The sequence below is a fragment of the Urocampus carinirostris genome, chromosome 20 (assembly GCF_059441175.1).
Source record: "Urocampus carinirostris isolate Australia breed hairy pipefish chromosome 20, RoL_Ucar_1.0, whole genome shotgun sequence".
Taxonomy (NCBI): domain Eukaryota; kingdom Metazoa; phylum Chordata; class Actinopteri; order Syngnathiformes; family Syngnathidae; genus Urocampus; species Urocampus carinirostris.
The window spans coordinates 27,064,535-27,086,106 of NC_142368.1; the positions used below are offsets into that span (position 1 = coordinate 27,064,535).

Below are 21,572 nucleotides of genomic sequence, written 5' to 3' on the forward strand. Positions count from 1 at the left end.
TGGAGCCAGAACGCAGGTTTGAGAAGGAAATTGAATGTTTTTTGAGAAGAAGTGTTTGAGGATTATGTTAGGAGTGGCAAGATTGGATGGATTGAGAAATGAAATTGTGAGAGATGGAACTGGAGTAGTAGTGAAACTGACCAAGCATGTGGATATGAGAGTCCTCGGTTGGTTTGGACACGTGGAGAGGATGGATGAGGAGCAAATGTTGAAGAGGATCTACAAAGCAGAGGTATATAGAATGACACCAAGAGGAAGGCCGCATTTGACGTGGATGGATGGTTTTATGAGTCCACTGGAGGAAAGAGGTCTAAATGTATTCGAAGCTAGAGCCCTTGTTGGTGATAGGAATGAGTGGAGAGGTGTCGTGAAAGGATAGTGGGATGTTTGGACGCGTTCTAAGGGATGGGAAGGGCCCCTGTATGATGAGGCAGGGGTAAAACAAGTGAAAGCTGTCAGGCCATGCTGTTGAACAGAAGAGTGTGTTGTGTCACCCTGACCCGAGTGATGTGGCCACTTTCTTGTGTCCTGTTTTCACCTGGAAGGACGAAAGCATGACCAACTTGGGTGCCGAGGTGCTTAACTTGTTTGGGTGTTTGGGCATTTGGGTTGGCCATGGTCAATTCTTTTGTATTTTTTGCTACTGTTACCCTTTTTTCTTTTCTTTGTTTTGTGTGTGTGTTTGTCTTGCTGTCGCTCACCCCTCTTGAGGAATATGACCAGGGTAGATGGATAGATAGATGTCACAAAAGTGAGTACTCACCTCTTATTTCTGCAGAGATGACATTATAAAGTTTAATAGAACATCACTGAAGAAACATCACTTTGACACAATAAAAAGAAGTATGTAAACCATGGCCATGGCTTATTGGCAAAATATCCTCTGGTCTGATGAGACAAAGATTAATTTATATGACTCAGATGGTGTGAGGCATGTGTGGCAGCAACCTGGAGGTAAGTACAAACATGATTGTGTCGTGCCTGAAGTCAAGCATGGTGTTGGGAATGTCATATTTTGGGGCTGCATGAGTGCAACTGGAATTGGGGAGTTGCATTTCATTAAAGTAAACATGAACTCAAGCATGTATTGTAAAATACTGGAGCAGAAAATGATCCCCTCCCACCAGAAACTGGTTCACAGGGCTGTGTTCCAGCCTGACAATGACCCCAAACACATCTCTAATACTACCATAGCCTTTCTAAAGGGTCTTACAGTAAAAGTAATGGACTGGCCAAGCATGTATCGAGATCTAAATCCAATAGAACATCTTTGGGGCATCCTCAAACAGGAGTTGGAGAAGCACAAGATCTTGTATATCAGCTGAATCATGTTGTCATGGATGAGTGGAAGAGAATCCAAGATGCAAATTGTGAGGCTCTGGTGAAATCCATAGCCAGGAGTATTAAAGTGGTTCGGCAAAATCATGGTGCCACACAAAATATTGAACTTCACGAACATTGACTGAAGGGTGAACACACTTTTGTAACACGGGGTTTAGCGACCAATGGCTGTATTTGGAGTTTTAGACTGCTATATAAGCTTTACACAGACTTAAAGCAATGTTTCTTCAGTGTTGTTCAATTAAACATTATAATGAGATCTCTGCAGAAATGTGAGGAGTGTACTCACTTTTATGACACACTGGATATAAAATTAAAAGTGAAAAAAAGCTTGAAAACTTTCAAGATGCAGTAGAGTCAAGGTAGAAGCGGAGTCCCCCTTCCTGCTTGGGCAGGTGGAAATATTGGCTTCCACGTTTGGGTCGACACCTGTTCTTTCCAAATCTGTCTGTCATGGCAGCACATGTGTACCAATGGTTAGCAGAGAGCTTGGCAGGCACTTTTCTTCTTTGATCTACTGTTGCATTAGGCAACAGATTTGTACTTCACACTGTGTACTGCACACTCAGCCTGGATGGGGACAAAGTGGACTCAAATACAATTGAGTGTGTTAAAGGCTTTTCTTCAAAATTAGAAACCAGTTAGATCCTGAATGGGAAATATGAAATTTGAAACAGGCAAAAGATTTATCCAGTTAATGGAGGGTTCACCAACCTTTTTGAATAAACTTCTTTATATCGATTAGTGCAAAGGGTTGTCAGTTTTAGACACATAATAAAATATCAACGGTTATACACAGTGAATCTACGCCTTATGACGTTTTCATTTTACAGTGTGAAATAACTTGTTTACTAGACCCTCTCGATGGCTTTTTACACACTATGGAACATCAACAATAAAGTATTTTGCGTGCCAAGAAACTGATAAAAATCTAACTTTTTGATGTTCATGCATAAACGAGTTACGTCTCTAAGATGCCTGTCTGCTATTGATCTCTGTCGTATAAAATACTGCTCCGCGATTGAATTATATGCTGATATTCAACCGGCTGAACTGCCTACCACAATGCCTGTCCCTCTCTTTTTCAGTATAGAAACTTCTGTGCTTCGTCAAGATTTTTTGAGTCCACGGTACTATACTGTATTTGTTTGCACTGAATTTAATCACTTTAGGTCCAAGGGTTGCAGTGATGTTCAAGAAAGAAACAAGAACGCGATTAGAGGGGAAATTAACCTTTAACATTCTATCGGCCCGCCGGCGCTGAGAAGCAAAGACGTGTCTTCACGATGTCAGATGTCATACGTCATGCCACATATCCTTGGAAAGCTCAACCTCTTGGGATTCAAAATATGATTTTAAAATGCACTCATCACAGAAACATCACTATCAGTCTGAAACACGATACCCAAAAACTATGATACCGGTACAGCTCACCAAAACTGCTCCGGTAATCTGCTGATAAAAGATTCTGCAACCATGGTCTTGTTACATTCTGACTGTGAATCCAACCGTGTAAAATAATTACTCCAAAACACACGATAAAGCCGACAGATTAAAAAAAAAAAAAAAAATCTGCCTAAAAGCATTCCTGCATTGTTTGACTTTCCTTGTAGTAATCAGTTTGTTTCGCACCATACGTATCTTTTAAAATTAAACAAACTATTCAGATTAATTGTAATATGGCTGTTAGCCTCTGAGAAAACGGACCAGACCTACTTTGTTAAGAGTACCATAAAATTCGGACTATAATCCACAACTTTCTTCCCAAGCTTTCAATCCTGCTTCTAATGCAATGATGCTACTAACTTGTGCATTTTTTCCAATGACTGCCAGGGGCATCCGAGCAGTAAAGGTAAGAGTGAGACACGTGGGATATGTGTCGAGGAAGACGCATGTTTAATGCAACTTCGCGTTTTGTGCATGAATAAAACTAGTATGAACAGACACTCGTAATGGAAAAGGTGTTTATCGAAAGGGGAGCAATAACCACCATATTGGGGATATTTTTACAAGTCTGTCTATTTTTAAACTGAAAAAATGTTGGGAAACGAACGGACTACAAGGAAAAACGTCCAAGAAAGCAGAAATGTTTTAGGCGGATTTTTATTTATCTGTCGGCATTATTGTGTGTTTTGAAGTAGATATTTTACAGTGGTTTGAATTCTTATGAATTGTCCTAACGAAGCTGTTTTTGGGGACATTCAGATAAGTTGAGGACAGCCAGGAGACATATTGGTGAGTTACCTCGACTTTATAGTTTTAGGGTACCTTGTCTTAGATTGATCATGATGTTTCTCTGATGAGTTTTTTTTAAAAAAGGTCATCATGTATTGAATATCAAGTTTTTAAGCTTTCGAATGATACGTGGCATGAAGTATTTCTGTGACAGGTGTCATCATACAGACACGTATTTTTTTTATCGACAGTACGCCAATTTATTGCCCCTTTGACAATTAAAACTAACAAAGTAGTGTTCAAGAAATTCAAAGTTTTTTTTTTAATTGGTTACAGATAACCAAAAAATGCCTTACAAAATGCAATACGTATCATGCCAGTATGAGTTATTTATTGCCTGTGATGAGACTGTTGCCACACGTGGATGCTAGTGAGATACGATTTTTGGAGGTTGCTGCCACCTTGTGGGTGTTTTGCAAAACTACATTGATTCCGTTTGAGTTTTTGAAATATAGGTTACAGTAATTTAAATGGCGCTTGCAAAATGCGGCGCTGTATAAAATTCAGTCCATTTACAAGGTTATTATTTGGAGTGGACCTAAAATATCCTCAGTCATCGATATCAAATTAAAAAAAGGCATCACATAGAATAAAAGCTATTATCTAGAATCTGGAAGCTCAGCTCACATTGTCAGACATATAGCTTCATCACAAGAGACCTGTCTGACGACAACGTTCCTGGTGAAAGGGTTCCGTCAGCCAACTCTAAAATGATCAAACATTAATATTCCGCGCTCATTGGCAAAAAATGGCCAGGCTTCAGAAAAACGACTCCATTTCAATTCCAGACATTTGTTTCAACTGAAGTTGGAGAAACAGTATGAATAATAAGCGAAGCTAATTAGTTACAGTCCTTTCCTGTGTCTCATTAGCATAAAGAAGGCAATCTGTGTCACAGGCTGCTCCAATGGGATTATTGGATGCCATGTTTGCTGAAATGCAGAAGGTTCCAAGTGGAGAGGTGAGATAAGGCATTTTATTTTCCGTTAGGGGCTTTTATCAGTATAATACATGGGGGGAAAAAATCAATACAACATTGTATTTTTCCAGCAGCATCCAGTGTGGTACAAATCGAAGGGCATGTTGCTTTCTGAATATAAATGGAGCTTACTAACAGGGGACGATGTGTAATTAGCTTAATCTATGCAATGATTTACCTAAAACAGTGAGAAAATAATTAATACTACTGTAATTTAATTGGGGCGGGATGTCAGGATTTATTTTCAATATAACATCACTAAGATTTTGTTCATACTGTTAACAACACAATCACAAGAAGATAGTTACACCCCGACAAGGGGTTGGATTCTGGTTCAGAAAAAATAAAATTGTTTGTACGCCTTTTTGCTGGCTAAATTCAAGCACTTTTTAAGCCCTTCAAGGCCATTTTCCAGGACCTTTAGAGGAAGAAATCCAGCACTGATCAAAAGAATGTTTATTTGGTGGACTTTGATGACTAAAATAAAAATGCTTTCTTGCTGCTAGAACATACTTTGTTCCCATCTGATCTACGATCTTTTTGTGTCAATTGGCTGCAATAAACTGACATGAATTTTGCCATTCTGCTTCAACAATGCATATGCAGCTTGGCTACGTCACACTTGTTTATAAATAATAATAATAATAATTTTCTTTGTATTGTCATTCTTTGTAACAATGTACACAGAACGAAATGTCGATACACCTGACCCGTTGTAGCGAGTCGATGCAGCCGCAGCCAGAGGGCGCCGCCATTATACCAATTAGGTATGAACTCGGTCGAGGCCCGAACCAGCGACCTCCCAGTCTCAAAGCGGGCACACTACCATCTAGGCTACTGAGCTGGTAGACAGGGAAAGGGCTCAGAAGACACAAAAATAAAGCAAGTACTGTATGTATAAAAAGCAGAAAAATGAGCCAAATTTGGACTCGTTTTAATGATACTGATTTCTCCGAAGAAGAGTGCATTCAATCTTTCAATAGACTGCTGATCTTTTGCTTTTTATTCTATTTTTATTTATCTTTTGTGTGTGTGTTTACATAGGATTGGTGTCTTTTAGCACTGAAGAGTTAATATGTTATTTTTCTATTTTATTGTTTTGCATTTTTAGGGATTTCGTGTTGTTTTTCAACTTCTGTGCAGTGTGTAAACACTAAAATTGTGTTGAATTTTACAAATTGTATTTTGATCTGTGAATATTTTAATCTATATTTAATGTGCTTTTCAGGGATCCCCTACAATTATATGAAATTACCAATTACTAAATGATTTGGTGCATAATGTTTTTTTATTGAAAATATATCATTAAAAAAACAAACAAAAATGGGGAGCCGCTTGGGAGCTGAAAGAGCTGGATGTTCTAAGTGAGCTGAGCCAAAAGAGACAGTTTTCTCAATAGAGCTGTCCTCTTGGGTGCGACTAATAGGGGGTGGTGACACTTCATACAACAACAATATAATGACAACCACGAGAGCAGGTGTGTGTGTGTCATTTTCTTGCATTTTGTTTGTATATTTTCTTCATTTATTGCATGGTCTATAGTCAGACTGTCAATAAACGTAGCAATGGCAACAATTGTACGCATTTTCAAGCACTTTAAACAAAATTCAAGCTTTTTCCGGACCTTAAAAACACAACCGTAAAATTCAAGCATTTTCAAGGATTTCGAGCACTCGGCCGAACCTTGTTTAATTTTTTTGTGGCGAGATGTTTGGATTATTTCTAAGACAATATCACTAAGATTTTGTTCATGCGATTTACAATAAAATCGCAGAGGGATAAATCCACCCTGAAGAGGAGGTGAATTCTAGTTCAAATGTAGAAGAAATAAACACGTCTTTGTCACTCAAGGTCAAAAAAAGAATGAACCCAAACTGTACTGCATACAACGCCAGGATTGTATCCAGCTGAAATGCATTTTATAGTGTAATGTGGGCATTTTATAAAATAGAAGACTTGGCAATTTATTTTACAGAAAATAAAAATGGAAAATAGAATGAATGCACAGGAAGATGTTATTAAAAGCCTTATAGCTAACCCTGTGCTGTCAATTTCTGAAAAAGTTAACATTGCTTTGTGACTTAAAGTTTGAAGCTTGAAATTTACAATCAAAGCAAGTTTAAAGCTCTCAGCCTTTGAATCTGCTGTGCAGCCCTTTGAGACTCTTTGTGATTAAGGGCTATACAAATAAACATGAATTGACTTGACTATAGCTTGAAATCAACCTCAACTCGGCTTTAGAGCTTAGTTTTTGCAGAACAGATTTTCTTCTGTAAAATTTGACTTTGCTTTGAATCTTGGGTTAAAACTTTGAATCGTTCAACTTTAAGTTAGATTTAGGGATTACGTTTTGACAGCTCGGATTTTTATTTCTTCAAAAATTAGAATTAGAATTTTCTTTAACCTTTGGGTGTCAGCTTTACATCTTTCGGCTTTAACTCAAAGCTTTACAGCTTAACTTTTTGACAGCACAAATTTGAACTTCATTATAAGTCAAAGCTTTGACAGAGTTAACTCATGAGTTTAAGCTTAAAATCTGCATGTCTCAGAGCTTTAAACTAAACTTGGCCAGTACAGAATTTCACTTCTTCAAAATGTAAAATGTAACCTTACTTTTACTTGAGTTAAAGCTTTAAATCTTTCAGCTTAACTTTTGATGGCACATATTTGAACTTTGTTTAAGTTTAAGATTTGACTGTGCTATAACTCTTGAATTTTAAGCTTCAAATATTTAGTCTTGAATTCACAGCTTAAAAGATGATATTTTGACAGCACAACTAACTATATAACATATATACTAATAAGCCACAAATAAAAATATACAGTTCAGATATAAAGCAAAACCACTAATATTTGGGCTTCAAAACGGTTTTAAAACTTTTAACTTCAAATGTTTAAGGTTTTAATATTTTGGCCCTGTAGACAGCACCAATTTCAACTTCATGAAAATTATAGCTTTGACACAGATGTGACTCTTGAGTTAAAGCTTCAATTCTTTAAGGCTTCAACTCAGAGCTATAAAGCTCAACTTTAGACAACAGATATAGGAACATCTTGAATAAAATACAGTAGTAGGAAATTATTAAAAAGATCCAGTTCACAAATACTGTGATAGCTAAAGCTTTAACTCAGGTTTTACTTTGCAATGGTAGTGTGCCCGCTTTGAGACTGGGAGGTCGCTGGTTCGCGCCTCGACCGAGACATACCTAATTGGTATAATGGCGGCGCCCTCTGTTGGCTGCGGCTGCATCGACCCGCTACAACGGGTCAGGTGTATCGACATTTCGTTCTGTGTACATTGTTACAAAGAATGACAATACAAAGGAAATTATTATTATTATTATTATTATTACCTATTGACATTAAATAGCAAAATTTGCTGAATAGCATAAAGGTAACCATTTGAATTCAGAGTGTATTCAGTCATATTAAAATCCATCACAAAGAAATGCCATGTAATTTAAACCTTTAGGGAAATAAGGTACTGCCACCGTGCTTTCCACCAGTAATTTGAATATAACAACTTTTCTAAAAATAGAAAATGACAGCTTTAATAAGGAAAAAAACACAGACGGGAATTGGTTATTGGTTGACATGTTGAGCTTAACAAAAATGGGATCCTATAATAATAAAAACAAATGGTGTGTAAAATGCGACAAAAGCAAACAAGCTAATTGAAAAAAGGCTACTGTCAGCGCAATTAAATTTTCTTTCGTTTGGCAGCAAAATGCGAAACAATACCCACGTTGACGATTGATATAAAACAAAATGGAATTTGCCTAATGATGCAATGATCATACATAAATGAGAATTAGAAAAATAAAAGCTTACAAATAAATTCAAATAAATTCAATCAATTTCCGGACTCATACAAAGTACCAAAAGTACAATTATTTTTGGTTGATTTTTTTTCCCAACCCCAAAAGGACAATATGAATTATATATTTAGATATTTATTTCAATATAAACTACATGACCGGAGTATGTCAATGACCTGAAAAGAGCTGGGACCACCGTTTCCAAGTTAACTGTAGGTAATACAATAAGACGTCATGATTTAAAATCACGCATGGCACGAAAGATTCCCCTGCTTAAACCAGGACATGTCAAGGTCCGTCTCAAGTTTGCATATGACCATTTGGATGATACAGAGGAGCCATGGGAGAAAGTTTTGCGGTCGGATAAGATCAAAACAAGACTTTTTGGTCAAAATTCCACTAAGCGTGTTTAGAGGAAGAAGCACCATGCTTTGGGGGTGTTTTTCTGCACATGGTGCACTGCATTAAAGATAGGATGATTGGGGCAGTGTATTGTGAGATTTTGGGGAAAAACCTCCTTTGCTCCTTTAGAGCATTGCAGGTGGGTCGTGGCTGGGTCTTCCAACACGACAATGACCCGAAGCACACAGCCAGAAAAACCAAAAAGACACGTAACAAGCGTCTCAAGGTTCTAGCATGGCTCTGCCAGTCTCCAGAACTGAACCTAATTAAAAATCTTTGGAGGGAGCTCAAACTCCGCATTTCTCAGCGACAGCCCAGAAACCTGACTGATCTAGAGAAGATCTATGTGGAGGAGTGAGCCAAGATCCTTACTGCAGTGTGCGCAAACCTGGTGAAAGACTACAATTTGACTTCTGTAATAGCAAACAAAGGCTACCGTACCAAAATTAACATTCATTTTCTCAGGTGTTAAAATACTTATTTACAGTTATATCGCACAAATGAATCGTTAAAAAAAACATGCATTGTACCCATCCTTAATCAAACAGAAACAGTACAGATCTTTATATCGGAACTTTTTTGCTCTTATGTCCACCAAAAATTGAACTGCACTCATGCAGCCATGATCCATTATCCGGTCGGAGGAGAGCAGGGACCTGGCATTTAAATGAATTCCTCTTGGCGACTCTATTAGCAGTTACTGTAATTCTGACTAAAATGAATTGCACTCGAGCCGCCGCAATCCCCTACCCCCAATCGCATAATGCATTGAGCGAGGACAACCAGAAGGCACTTTTACCGGTAGGCATGCTTTCCTGGCCCACCTAAAATGAAATGCATGGTTCTAGACATGTTCCATCACCCCAGATGACTGTTGCTTAGAGCAGGGTCCTGCAGAGTGTTTCATTTTTTGGTCAGGCTGTTCAAGAGTGCCATTATTGCCCGGGTAAAATGAACTGCACAGTTTTGACAGTGATCCTATATCCCTGGTCCACTGTGCTAAAAGTGGGGCCAAAATAAGAAGTTTTTATCATATGAGGCATTTCATTTTTGGGTCAGGCTGTTGAAAAGTGCCATTGTGGCCTGCCTAAAATGAACTGCACTGTTTTGCCCGTGATTCATTATCCCGACTATGCTGAGAGTAAGGGCCAAGATAGAAATTTTTTATCAATCATGTGGCGACTCTGTCTCCCATTCTTTACACCTAAAAGATTGGTGTACAAACTTTTCAGAAAGCGTGCCAAAATTACTGAGCTGAAAATGTGTAAAGGCTGACGATTCAGCCTGGAATTCTTTGAACAGTCTAATAATTTCACCTTCCATGAAAGGTTTGCAGTGCTTGGCGATCATCGTTGCAACCTTATAGCTCGTTTTTGAGTCTCGTGAAAAAGCGCTACTGTGCTGTTAAAACAGCTTCCAGTTGCTTCACCAGTATTGCTGCGATCCATTATCCCCAATGGACTAATGATGAGAGCTGGGGCTGGCAGAGCGCATTTTAAGAACGGGAGTCATTTTTGCGGATTTTTGTTTATCATGAAGGGTTCTGGTCCCCATTGACTGCCATGATCGGGGGATTACAAGAATTAATAATTAAGTTATTTACATTTCTAAATTATATTCATATACAGTGCATCCGGAAAGTATTCACAGCGCTTCACTTTTTCCACATTTTGTTATGTTACAGCCTCATTCCAAATTGTATTAATTTGATCTCTTATCACAAAATTCTACACAAAATACTCCATTATGACAATGTGAAAATTTTTTTTTTGTACTTTTTGGGAATTTATTAAAAATAGAAAACTAAGAAATCACATTGACATAAGTATTCACAGCCTTTGCCATGAAGCTCAAAATTGAGCTCAGGTGCATCTTTTTTCCACTGATCATCCTTGAGATCTTTCTACAGCTTAATTGGAGTCCACCTGCAGTAAATTCAGTTGATTGGGCATGATTTGGAAAGGCACACACCTGTCTATATAAGGTCCCACAGTTGAGTGTGCATGTCAGAGCACAAACACCAAGCATGATGTCAAAATAACTGTCTGTAGACCTGCGAGACAGGATTGTCTTGAGGCACAAATCTGGGGAAGGATACAGAAAAAAATCTCCTGCTTTGAAGGTCCCAATGAGCACAGTGGCCTCCATTATTCGTAAATGGAAGACATTTGGAACCACCAGGACTCTTCCTAGAGCTGGCTGGCCTTCTAAACTGAGCGATCGAGGAAGAAGGGCCTTAGTCAGGGAGGTGACCAAGAACCTGATGGTCACTCTGTCAGAGCTCCAGCGTTCCTCTGTGGAGAGAGGAGAGCCTTCCAGAAGGACAACCATCTCTGCAGCAATCCACCAATCAGGCCTGTATGGTAGAGTGGCCAGACGAAAGCCACTCCTTAGTAAAAGGAACATGGAAGCCCGTCTGGAATTTGCCAAAAAGCACCTGAATGACTCTCAGACCATGAGAAACAAAATTCTCTAGTCTGATGAGACAAAGATTGAACTCTTTGGTGTGAATGCTAGGCGCCATGTTTGGAGGAAACCAGGCACCGCTCATCACCAGGCCAATACCATCCCTACAGTGAAGCATGGTGGTGGGAGCATCATGTTGTGGGGATGTTTTTCAGCAGCAGGAACTGGCAGACTAGTCAGGATAGAAGGAAAAATGAATGCAGCAATATATGGAGATATCCTGGATGAAAACCTGCTCCAGAGCGCTCTTGACCTCAGGCTGGGGCGAAGGTTCATTTTTCAGCAGGACAACGACCCAAAGCACACAGCCAAGATCTCAAAAGATTGGCTTCAGAACCACTCCGTGAATGTCCTGGAGTGGCCTAATCAGAGTCCAGACTTGAATCCGATCGAACATCTCTGGAGAGATCTGAAAATGGCTGTGCACAAACGTCTCCCATCCAACCTGATTGAGCTTGAGACCTATTGCAAAGAAGAATTGGCAAAACTGCCTATTGATAGGTGTGCTAAACTTGTGGGATCATATTCAAAAAGACTTGAGGCTGTATTTGCTGCCAAAGGTGGATCAACAAAGTATTAAGCAAAGGATGTGAATACTTATGTAAATGTGATTTCTTAGTTTTCTATTTTTAATAAATTCAAAAAAAGTAAAAAAAAAACGTTTTCACATTGTCATAATGGAGTATTTTGTGTAGAATTTTGAGATAAGAGATTAAATTAATACAATTTGAAATGAGGCTGTAACATAAAAAAATGTGGAAAAAGTGAAGCGCTGTGAATACTTTCCGGATGCACTGTATATATGTAATTTTAAGTAATCTTGATTTAAAATAGAAATTACCAAGAAAATATTTTATATAATGTGATTAATTGATTTATCTGCAAAGAACACAAATGTATCGAATATCAAAAATAATCGATACTTGCTCATCCATTTTTTCTCTGCCGTTTCTTTTTAAGGGCAGTGAACAACTCATTAAAAGCAACATCTTTTCTCACCTTCATCTTTGCAAAGGGCCTTTCGAAGTTGCCGACGTAAAGCAAGCCGACAGTCTGAGGTAGCAGCCTGTAAAGCAGAAAAAGAAAACACGGACCACAGTTAACACGGCACCAAGGATGCAGCCCAGGAATATCTCTAGTGGTGCTAAGACAATGTCACACTGCTTCCATTTTGCGGCGAGTAACAGAATGGTGGGGATGTGATATAACACCCCCAGTTGCCCTTCTGTCTCTATGTAAAACGACATTACAGTATGTCCTTCAATCAGAAGCCAGGGATATGATACATCAGAGAAAATGTGAAATAAGATTAAGACTGTGAGATGCTACACAATTTAGGGATTTTTCCTTTTTTTTTGCATCTCGGAGGCAACATATGAAGTATCTGGTGCCTCATCCCTGAGACGAAGCTCAACAGATGTCTTAATCACACACTGCACCGATCCCCCTCCCCTCCTCATGAGCCCGTTGTTATTTGGAGACACTCGATCTCCATTATATCGAAGATTCGAGAGCAGGCGCCCATTTTATTTTAGTGTAGCGTCTGTGGACCGGAAAAAAAAGGGAGTTATTGTTACCAACTGATAGTTCAAACCACAGTGCGGTTTAGAAACAATCTAATTTAGACTGGCAAGAAAAAGTAAAGCAGTGAAACACCCGCCTGTGTAATTATAGCCAAAATGCAGAGGAAGGAAGGACATTAAAAGAGCGAAATAGCCCCTGCCTCAATAATGGACTGGTGCATCTGGGCTTTCTTGTCGTAGCTAAGGAGTTAAGAATAAAATAAGAAATCTGAATACAAAGTAAAATTCTTGATTTTTCTAAATACAAATATAGTGGGATAAACGTGCATAAAAGCATATCTTATTTCAAGACAACTGTTGTTTTTTTCTAGACAAAACTAGAACTCAATGATTTAGTAGGCATCAAAACTACCACCAAGGGTAAATCCCATTAGTCCCCCCTCTCTCATTTTTTTCTTCTTACTTTAGCGAGGCACATTCACAGTTGGGGTAAGAAAGTCTAAATCCTCCTTAAAATAAGATTATTGTGGGAGAGTGAGCCCTGTTTTACAAAGTCATCTAGTTAGCGCCCTAGCTTCTTCTAGGGCAGGGGCGTCGGAAAGCAGGCCAGATTTGGTAATATGAAAATGTGTGAGGGCCTGGGATTCAGCCTGGGATTCTTTGAACTGTATTTAATAAATACCCCCTCCGTGTAAGGTTTACGGTTCTTGGCGATAAGCGTCGCAAACTCGTAGCTCACCATTTTAGATTTTTTATTTGATTTGCAGTCTCGTGTAGAAACACTGCTGTGTCGTTAAAATAGCTTTCAGTTGCTTCACCTTTTCACAGCGTTCTTTTCCAGTTGGCTTTTTGTAGTCAGTGTGTTTTGTCTCGCTATGCCTCTTGATATTATATTCTTTGAAAACAGCCACAGTCTCAAGGCAAATTAGGCAGACGCAGTTGTTTGGGATTTTCATGAAAAATTACTCCAATTTCAACAGTAGGCTGGCAGAGTAAAGGACACAATCCACGTTTCACCAAGTCAGTTTGGGAGCGCCCTACTTCTCCCTAACCACACCCCCTCTGTATTGTTGTCACATACTGTAAGTTACGTCACAGCAGCTTAAAACGATGGTGTGGTAAGCATGAATTACAGTATGTGCCTAATTACATGACAAATTATTCCTCTGTCCACACAAAAGCAGTGAAAGGGGGACAGTAAAATCAATTCACATTTTTTTTGTAAAGCGCGGGCTGCAGGGACCACCATTATAATGTCCTCTAAGATAAAAACCTACACGAGAGAAAGGAAAAACTCAAAAAACCTCACCATAAGCAAAATTAAGAAACTTTGAGAAAAAAGACTAACAAGACTAAGTGCCTATGTGAAAGACAAAGTAAGGGGATTAGATAGATAGATAGATGGATAGATACTTTATTCATCCCCGAAGGGAAATTCACATTTCCAGCAGCATCCCTGAGCTGAGAACAATACAATAATAAACCAAAAAGAATACAATATACAAATACCCAGTGTGCAAATGCCCACTGTAGCGTGTCATATGGAATAACTAAATAGTGCTACACAGAATACATATTGCAATAAGATTCGGTAATATGCAATGTAGGTGGTGTGGTTTACTGTGGGCTTTTACTCTGCCAGGTAGAGTTAAAGAGCCTCATGGCATGAGGAAGAAAAGATCTCTTCAGTCTGTCCGTAGTACAAGACAGTGACAGCAGTCTGTCGCTGAAACTGCTCTTCTGTCTGGAGATAATGCTGTGTAGTGGATGCGATGGATTGTCCATGATTGACCGCAGCTTTTCCAGTGCCCGTCTCTCAGCTACTGTTGTTGGGCTGTCCAGCTCTTTGCCCACAACAGAGCTCGCTTCCCTAGCCAGTTTATTGAGACGAGAGGCATCCTTCTTCTTGACGCTGCCTCCCCAACACGCTGTCGCATAGAAGAGGGCGCTTGCCACTACTGCCTCATAGAATATTTTCAGGAGCTTTTTGCAGATTTTGAAGGAGGCCAGCCTTCTGAGGAAGTAAAGTCGGCTTTGCCCTTTCCCACATAGAGCTTCCGTATAGGCAGTCCAGTCCAGTTTGTTGTCCAGCTGCACACCCAGGTATTTGTAGGTCTGGACAAATTCTACACATTCTCCTTTGATGGTTACAGGAACCGGGTAAGTTCTGCTTCTCCTGAAGTCCACCACCATCTCCCAGGTCTTGGTGGTGTTCAGGTGCAGGTGGTTTGCGTCGCTCCATCGGACAAAGTCCTGAATCAATTTCCTGTACTCCTCCTCCTGCCCATTTCTGATACATCCCACGATCGCAGTGTCGTCGGCAAACTTTTGCACATGGCAGGACTCAGAGTTGTACCTAAAGTCCGATGTATATAGAGTGAATAGGAACGGAGAGAGCACGGTCCCCTGCGGAGATCCTGTGCTGCTAACCACAGTGTCCGATGTACAGCCCCCCTGTTTCACATACTGGGGTCTGCCTGTCAGGTAGTCAGTAATCCATTCTATAAGGTGTGAGCTAACTCCCATCTCTGTCAGTTTCCTACTCAGTAGCAGAGGCTGTATGGTATTGAAGGCACTGGAGAAGTCCAAAAATGTAATCCTCACAGCCCCCTTAGCCCTATCCAGGTGAGAGAGGGATCGGTGTAACATGTATACTATAGCATCCTCCACTCCCACCTTCTCCTGGTAAGCAAATTGCAGTGGGTCGATGGCGTGACGGACCTGTAGCCTCAGGTGGTGCAGCAGCAGCCGCTCCATGGATTTCATCACATGTGATGTCAGGGCGACCGGCCTGAAGTAGTTGAGTTCCTCAGGTCTTGATTTCTTTGGGACTGGGATGATGCAGGATGTTTTCCACAGCTGAGGGACCCTCCCCTGTTCAAGGCTCAGGTTGAAGATGCGCTGTAGAGGGTCTCCCAGCTCAGACGCACAGGCTTTCAGCATTCGGGGGGATACTCCATCTGGACCAGCTGCCTTGCTGGTTCGCAGCCTTCTCAGCTCTCCACACACCTGGGCTGCAGTTTTTTTTAGTGGGGGGATGTCTTCAATGCTAGTGTCCAGAGGGGGAGTGGCAAGGACAGCTGCAGTACTCAGGGGTGAGGATGAGGCAGAGTGGTCAAACCTGTTGAAAAAGTTGTTCAACTGGTTGATTAAGCCTAAACCTGTAATTTTGGTCAAACCATTACTCTAAAAAAAGAGGAATTCCTTCTTTATGTAGATGCCTTTCTTTCATCTAGATGCTGGAATTCAATCCAGCAATTTGGAAAAGTCTGGAGAGTGTGATTGTCAAAAAAGTCTTCCGGTCTGGAGTGGAAGGGGTTGTTTTCATACATACCAATAACAAGTATGCATATATATTATATATATATGCATATATATATTATATATATATATATATATTATATATATATGCATATATATTATATATATATATATAGATAGATAGATAGATAGATAGATAGATACTTTGTTCATCCCCGAAGGGAAATTCACATTTCCAGCAGCATCCCTGAGCTGAGAACAATCGAGAACAATCGAAAATAACACGGGAGCTGCTGGAGTGGCTGCCATTCGTGACGGCGCCGGAAGAAAAGATTCAATTTGAATCATTTACAAACATATATATATATATATATATAGTATATATATATATGGGCAGCACGGCGGCGCAGTGGTTAGCGCATGTGCGGCACAGTTCATGTCATGGGAACCTCCTGCGTGGGTTAAAATCCAGCTCCAGACTTCCTGTGCGGAGTTTGTATGTTCTCCCCGTGCTTGCGTGGGTTTCCCCGGGCACTGCGGTTTCTTCCCACATTCCAAAAAGATGCATGTCAGGTAAATTGGCCGGTCCAAATTGTCCCTAGGTGTGAATGAGCGAGTGAGTTGTCTGTCCCCGCGTGCCCTGTGATTGGCTAGCAACCAGTTCAGGGTGTCCCCTGCCCACTGCCCGGAGATGGCTGGGATGGGCTCCAGCCCCCCCGCGACCCTAATGAGGATAAGCGGTACGGCTAATGAGATGAGATGAGATGAGATATATATATATATATATATATATATATTAGGGCATCACGGTGGTGCAGTGGTTTCGATCTCATGACCTCAGTTCTGAGGTCACGAGATCGAACCTCCTGTGTGGAGTTTACATGTTCTCCCCGTACTTGCGTGGGTTTCCTCCAGGCACTCCGGTTTTCTCCCACATTCCAAAAACATGCATGTCAGGTTGAATGGCCGGTCCAAATTGTCCCTAGGTGTGAATGAGAGAGTGACTTGCCGTCTCTGTGTGCCCTGCCACTGGCTGGCAACCAGTTCAGAGTGTCCCCTGCCCACTGCCTGAAGATAGCTGGGATGGGCTCCAGCATCCCCGCGACCCTACTGAGGATAAGCGGTGCAGATAATGGATGGATGGATATATATATATATATATATATATATATATATATATATATATATATATAAACTGGAGTGCCCAGAAGAAACCCAGGCAAGCATTTCTACTGAGATTTTAAACTTATCACTGTAGGCCAGTTATTTCAGAGATATATTTTTTCACATGGCGGCAAAAATATTTACCTCCAATGTTTGCTTAAAAAATACATTTTTATTTGATCTAATTAATCAGAAACTATCGGCAAATTAGTAAAAAAAATCAAAATAATTATTTTTTGTAGATTGAGACGTCTTGATGTCATTTGATTGTCTTCATGGACAGGCGAAGCACAATAATTTTCCATGCGAAGGAATTTTAAAACCCTGCGCGCCCTATTGCAGAATGATGCAACAGTCACGGCCTCTGCCGCCGGATCAATTTACCAGTCATTTAGACGCTTCTCGCAATTCTCGGTTGCAATAGCTGCTGCTTTGCATTTTCTTCATTTTCAACCTGTGTGCAATAATACCGGCCTGCCTTTGTGCCTACGTACACAGACGGTGATAAACCCTGCAAGGCGAAGAAGATGCGTTCAAGGATTTATTGTGTGGGCTGATGAAAACACGAGCGATACGTCCTCCAGCTGTCTCTAACCGAGGAGAGACTGGAAAAAAACTCAAGACGGAGTGCGGTCTGAGGAGCGCGGTGCTCTCAGAACAATCAGGCTCCGTATTCTAGAGACTCGACTTGTATTCAGAGAGAGAGACAGTGGGCGATGAATGATGGCGAGGGATCGGAAACGGGGCGGTCTCGAGGGTCAGTCTCTCAGAACGAGTTCGCCTTGATGGATCTGCTTTAGTGCACTCGCGCAATGTCCTCACACGCTGTGCCACGGCTGGGAACAGAACACAGTGACTGGACACAAAAAAACCCCCCATCATAATAATCTAACCCACCAGCTATCATTCATGTGATGGACTTCCAGCGCATTATTCAACATAATTAAATGAAGATATTTGCTAATTGACATGTAGGGTCAAAAGTAAAAAATGTAATGGAAATATAAAATGATCAGCGTCCGTACACCTTTTTCATGGCCAAATTCAAGCACATTCAAGGCCATTTTTAAGTACCTTCAAAGGAATCAATAGAACATTTTGGCTGTTGATGACTTTGATGACTAAAATCATGTCGATATGTTGCTGCTAGCCAATATTTTGTGCTATTTTGAGCAGTTCTTATCTGTGATGTGTCAATGGGTTGTTTTGAACTGATATGAATTCTGGCGTTCTGCCTCAACAATGCACGCAGAGCGTCAAACTTGTTTACAAACACAGAATGGGCTTTATAGGTGTTCAGTAATATTTAGGTTCAATACAGAAGACAAAAAAGAAACAGAGTCCTGTGTGGTTAAAAGCAGAACAATTGAGACTCATTTTAATGTTATAGATTGCCACAAAGCAGAGTGCATTCAATCTTTTAATCTTAGAGACTGATAAACCTTTGTCTTTTGTTTTACTTATTTTCATCTATATTTTTTTGCATGTTTTTCAGAGGATGTTGAAATGTGTTAAAATAGAATTGTAAATAATGATTATTTACATTTTATTATGTATTCAGACAACTGAAGAGTTCATATTTTTAGTTGATATTTTATTGATCAAGTTAGTGAGGAAACGATTGTGTGTCTGCCGTTGAAGCTCTGTTTGAAGGTACAGTCAATGGTCTAAAAATGTTATTTCTAGCTTCTTTTTTACCAGTATATTAATCTTTATTTTTTGAACAAAGGAATAATAATTGTTGTTTAGGGACACATCTTATGAACATTTTGATAGTGTGTGGTTTTTTTAAAGCAGTGTTTAGAGGTCACTTAAGTTTGTATGTCGGTTTATATGCGAATATGCATGGTACTTGAAGGTGTTTTGGTTTTGCTTTTATTTTTTGAAAATAAATAAATATATTCTAATATCTCTGCTTTACACTGCACAATTTTCACGTTCAATACATTTGATATGTGGACTTAATTTCTTGATTAGGACCGCAGCTTGTTATTTGTGTAATGGTGAGTCCTGAAGTCAGAGCAGTTGAAAACTACTGCACTACACAATACAACACCATCTAGTGGTCAAATATTGCACAGTGAATCTTTAATATTTGAGGATTAAACAATTGATCAGTCTACCATACCCAATAGAATTACATATTCCACTTGCTATTAACAATCTTTCAAGAAACTCCCAGGAAAAAAACATGGAAAGCCCCCAATTACATGCAAGGGAATGATTGGTTTTTACAGCACAGCACAGAAAAATCTTTTCAACGGTTGGGCGGGGGACACAAAGATAAGCACCGCAACTGAATAATTCATGTGCCTCGACAATGATGACCACAAATAGAGAGAAAACATGAAGGGCAGCCAGACCCTCTGCACTTAAAGCCTCTTAAAGCGAATATTTTGTGAGAATATGGAAAAAGGAAGCAACTATCACACTGCTTCCATAAGACAAATTGCTCCCCAAGGCAAATGTCAAAAACAATGAAAAGATTTATGGCAGTTCAATTTCCTGTTGACGTTAAGCATCTTTTAACAGATGACGATGAAGATCAGGGTTTATACACCTTTTTCATGGCCAAATTCGAGCACTTTTTAAGTACTTTCAAGACCAGTTTGTTTTCAGTTTTTCCAGTAACTTCAAAGTAAAACATCCACCGTGAATCAAAAGAACATTTTTGCTGTTTTTGACTTTGATGACAAAAATAAGTCTACATCTTGCTGCTAGCACATACTTTGTACTATTTTGAGCAGTTCTGATCAATTTCAATACAGGAGACAAAAAAGAAAGTACTGTATGTGTAGAGCGCAGAATATGAGCCAAATTTGGACTTGTTTTATTGATTGCTCCGAAGCAGATATTTCAATTTTAAAGACTCCTGATCGTATGCCTTTTGTTTTAACTTAATTTGATTTATATCATTTCTGTTTTTTAGAGCAATTGGTGTAATTATAATTGTAATTTTTTTTTGCATTTCATGACTTATTTATCGGACTGCAGAGTCAATATTTTCAATTTACATTTTATTGTTATGCATGTTCACGGATTGTGTTGATGTTCGACTTTAAATCTGTTCAGTCGGCGGAAAGCTAATTCTTTTTTTTTTAACCTCCCAAAAATAGTTGATCTGTAAATATATTAATTTATCATGTGTTTTAAAGCTTCTTTGAAGATGGCGCCGCACATGGACGCTGCGGCTCACAGCTCTTCAGCTAAATTACTATTTATTAATGTTCTCTTGTCTATTTTGCCTTCTTTTCTGGACACATGCTTGGCCAACAATACCTGTAGTCGCGTGAAACTTATAAATTTGGGTCGGAGTCTAAATTAAGACTTATTTGACAATTTTTTTGCCACCTTTGATATCCCGCAAGAAATACAAATGGTTACGGGATCTCCGTGGGTGGCCAAACCACTTAAGACGCGCTGGAGACAGAGTAGGGATCGCAAACAAAAGCAGGGCTGTCGCTCGGGCCATGGTGCTAAGCTAAGGGAGCTACAACAGCAGGACTGCAAAACTGATTTGGTATATTGGCAGAGAAGGAAACGATGTCGGAATTGTGCCTAATCTACTGATATTTATTCATCGATCTCGCCTGTCAACTATGCCTGAGATACAACATGGCCGAATGACGACGTCTACAAAGACTTCAGCTAAGTTAAAAGATTCAGCAAAGCTATATTTTTTGGTCTTTGAAATATTAGATCGCTTGCTTCTAAAGTTTTACTTGTTAATGATCTTTTTCATGATCACAAACTAACCCAATTAGTCCGTGTGAAACCTGGTTAAGACCAGATGAGCTTTTACCGCTAAATGAAGCTTCTTCCCCTGATTATGTGAGCTTTCATGTAGCATGCTCTTTGAAAAGGGGTGGTTATGTTGCACTTATTTCTAAAAATATACTCAAATTTACTCCCCGTGCCTTTAATAATTAGAAGGCGTTTGAGGCCCTTGTCATGCGGTCCTCTTTCATGTCGATTTTTGTAGTGACAATTTAGGCACCCCAGGATCATAATCGGTTTTCTTAGATGAATTCTCGGAACTGTTGTCTGACCTAATAACTTATGCAGACAAAATAATAATTATTGAGTACTTAAACAGAAGGCAGTTTCCATTTCTATGCAGATGACACTCAACTATATCTTCCGATGGAGGAGTCTGCCCCAATAAATTGGAAATTTAGAGGCCGGCCTCACTGGGATGAAAATGGATCTCACTTAACTTCTTGTGCCTCAACCCTGAAAATACTGAAATGATAATTATTGGTCCATCTAAATGCCGGGACTTGTTCTCAAAAACGGCTCTGAATATTGACAAATGCAATATCTCCTAGAGTGACTCAGTCAAAAATGTAGGTGTCAAATTTGACCCAAATCGACCCAAATCCA

The 21,572-nt window shown here is 39.7% G+C and overlaps 1 protein-coding gene across 4 annotated transcripts in view; it reads right to left on the bottom strand.

Moving 5' to 3' along the window:
• rngtt (RNA guanylyltransferase and 5'-phosphatase) overlaps positions 1 to 21,572 on the bottom strand; it is a 232,015-nt gene that overhangs the window by 17,768 nt on the left and 192,675 nt on the right. For all 4 annotated transcript variants that reach the window (XR_015848263.1, XM_088324944.1, XM_088324943.1 and 1 more), the window contains exon 14: positions 12,241 to 12,307. Coding sequence is in view for 3 of the 4 variants with exons in the window: in XM_088324944.1 (XP_088181070.1) it covers positions 12,241 to 12,307 (67 nt within the window). In the remaining variant the exon portion in view is untranslated. The remainder of the gene's footprint in view (positions 1 to 12,240; positions 12,308 to 21,572) is intronic.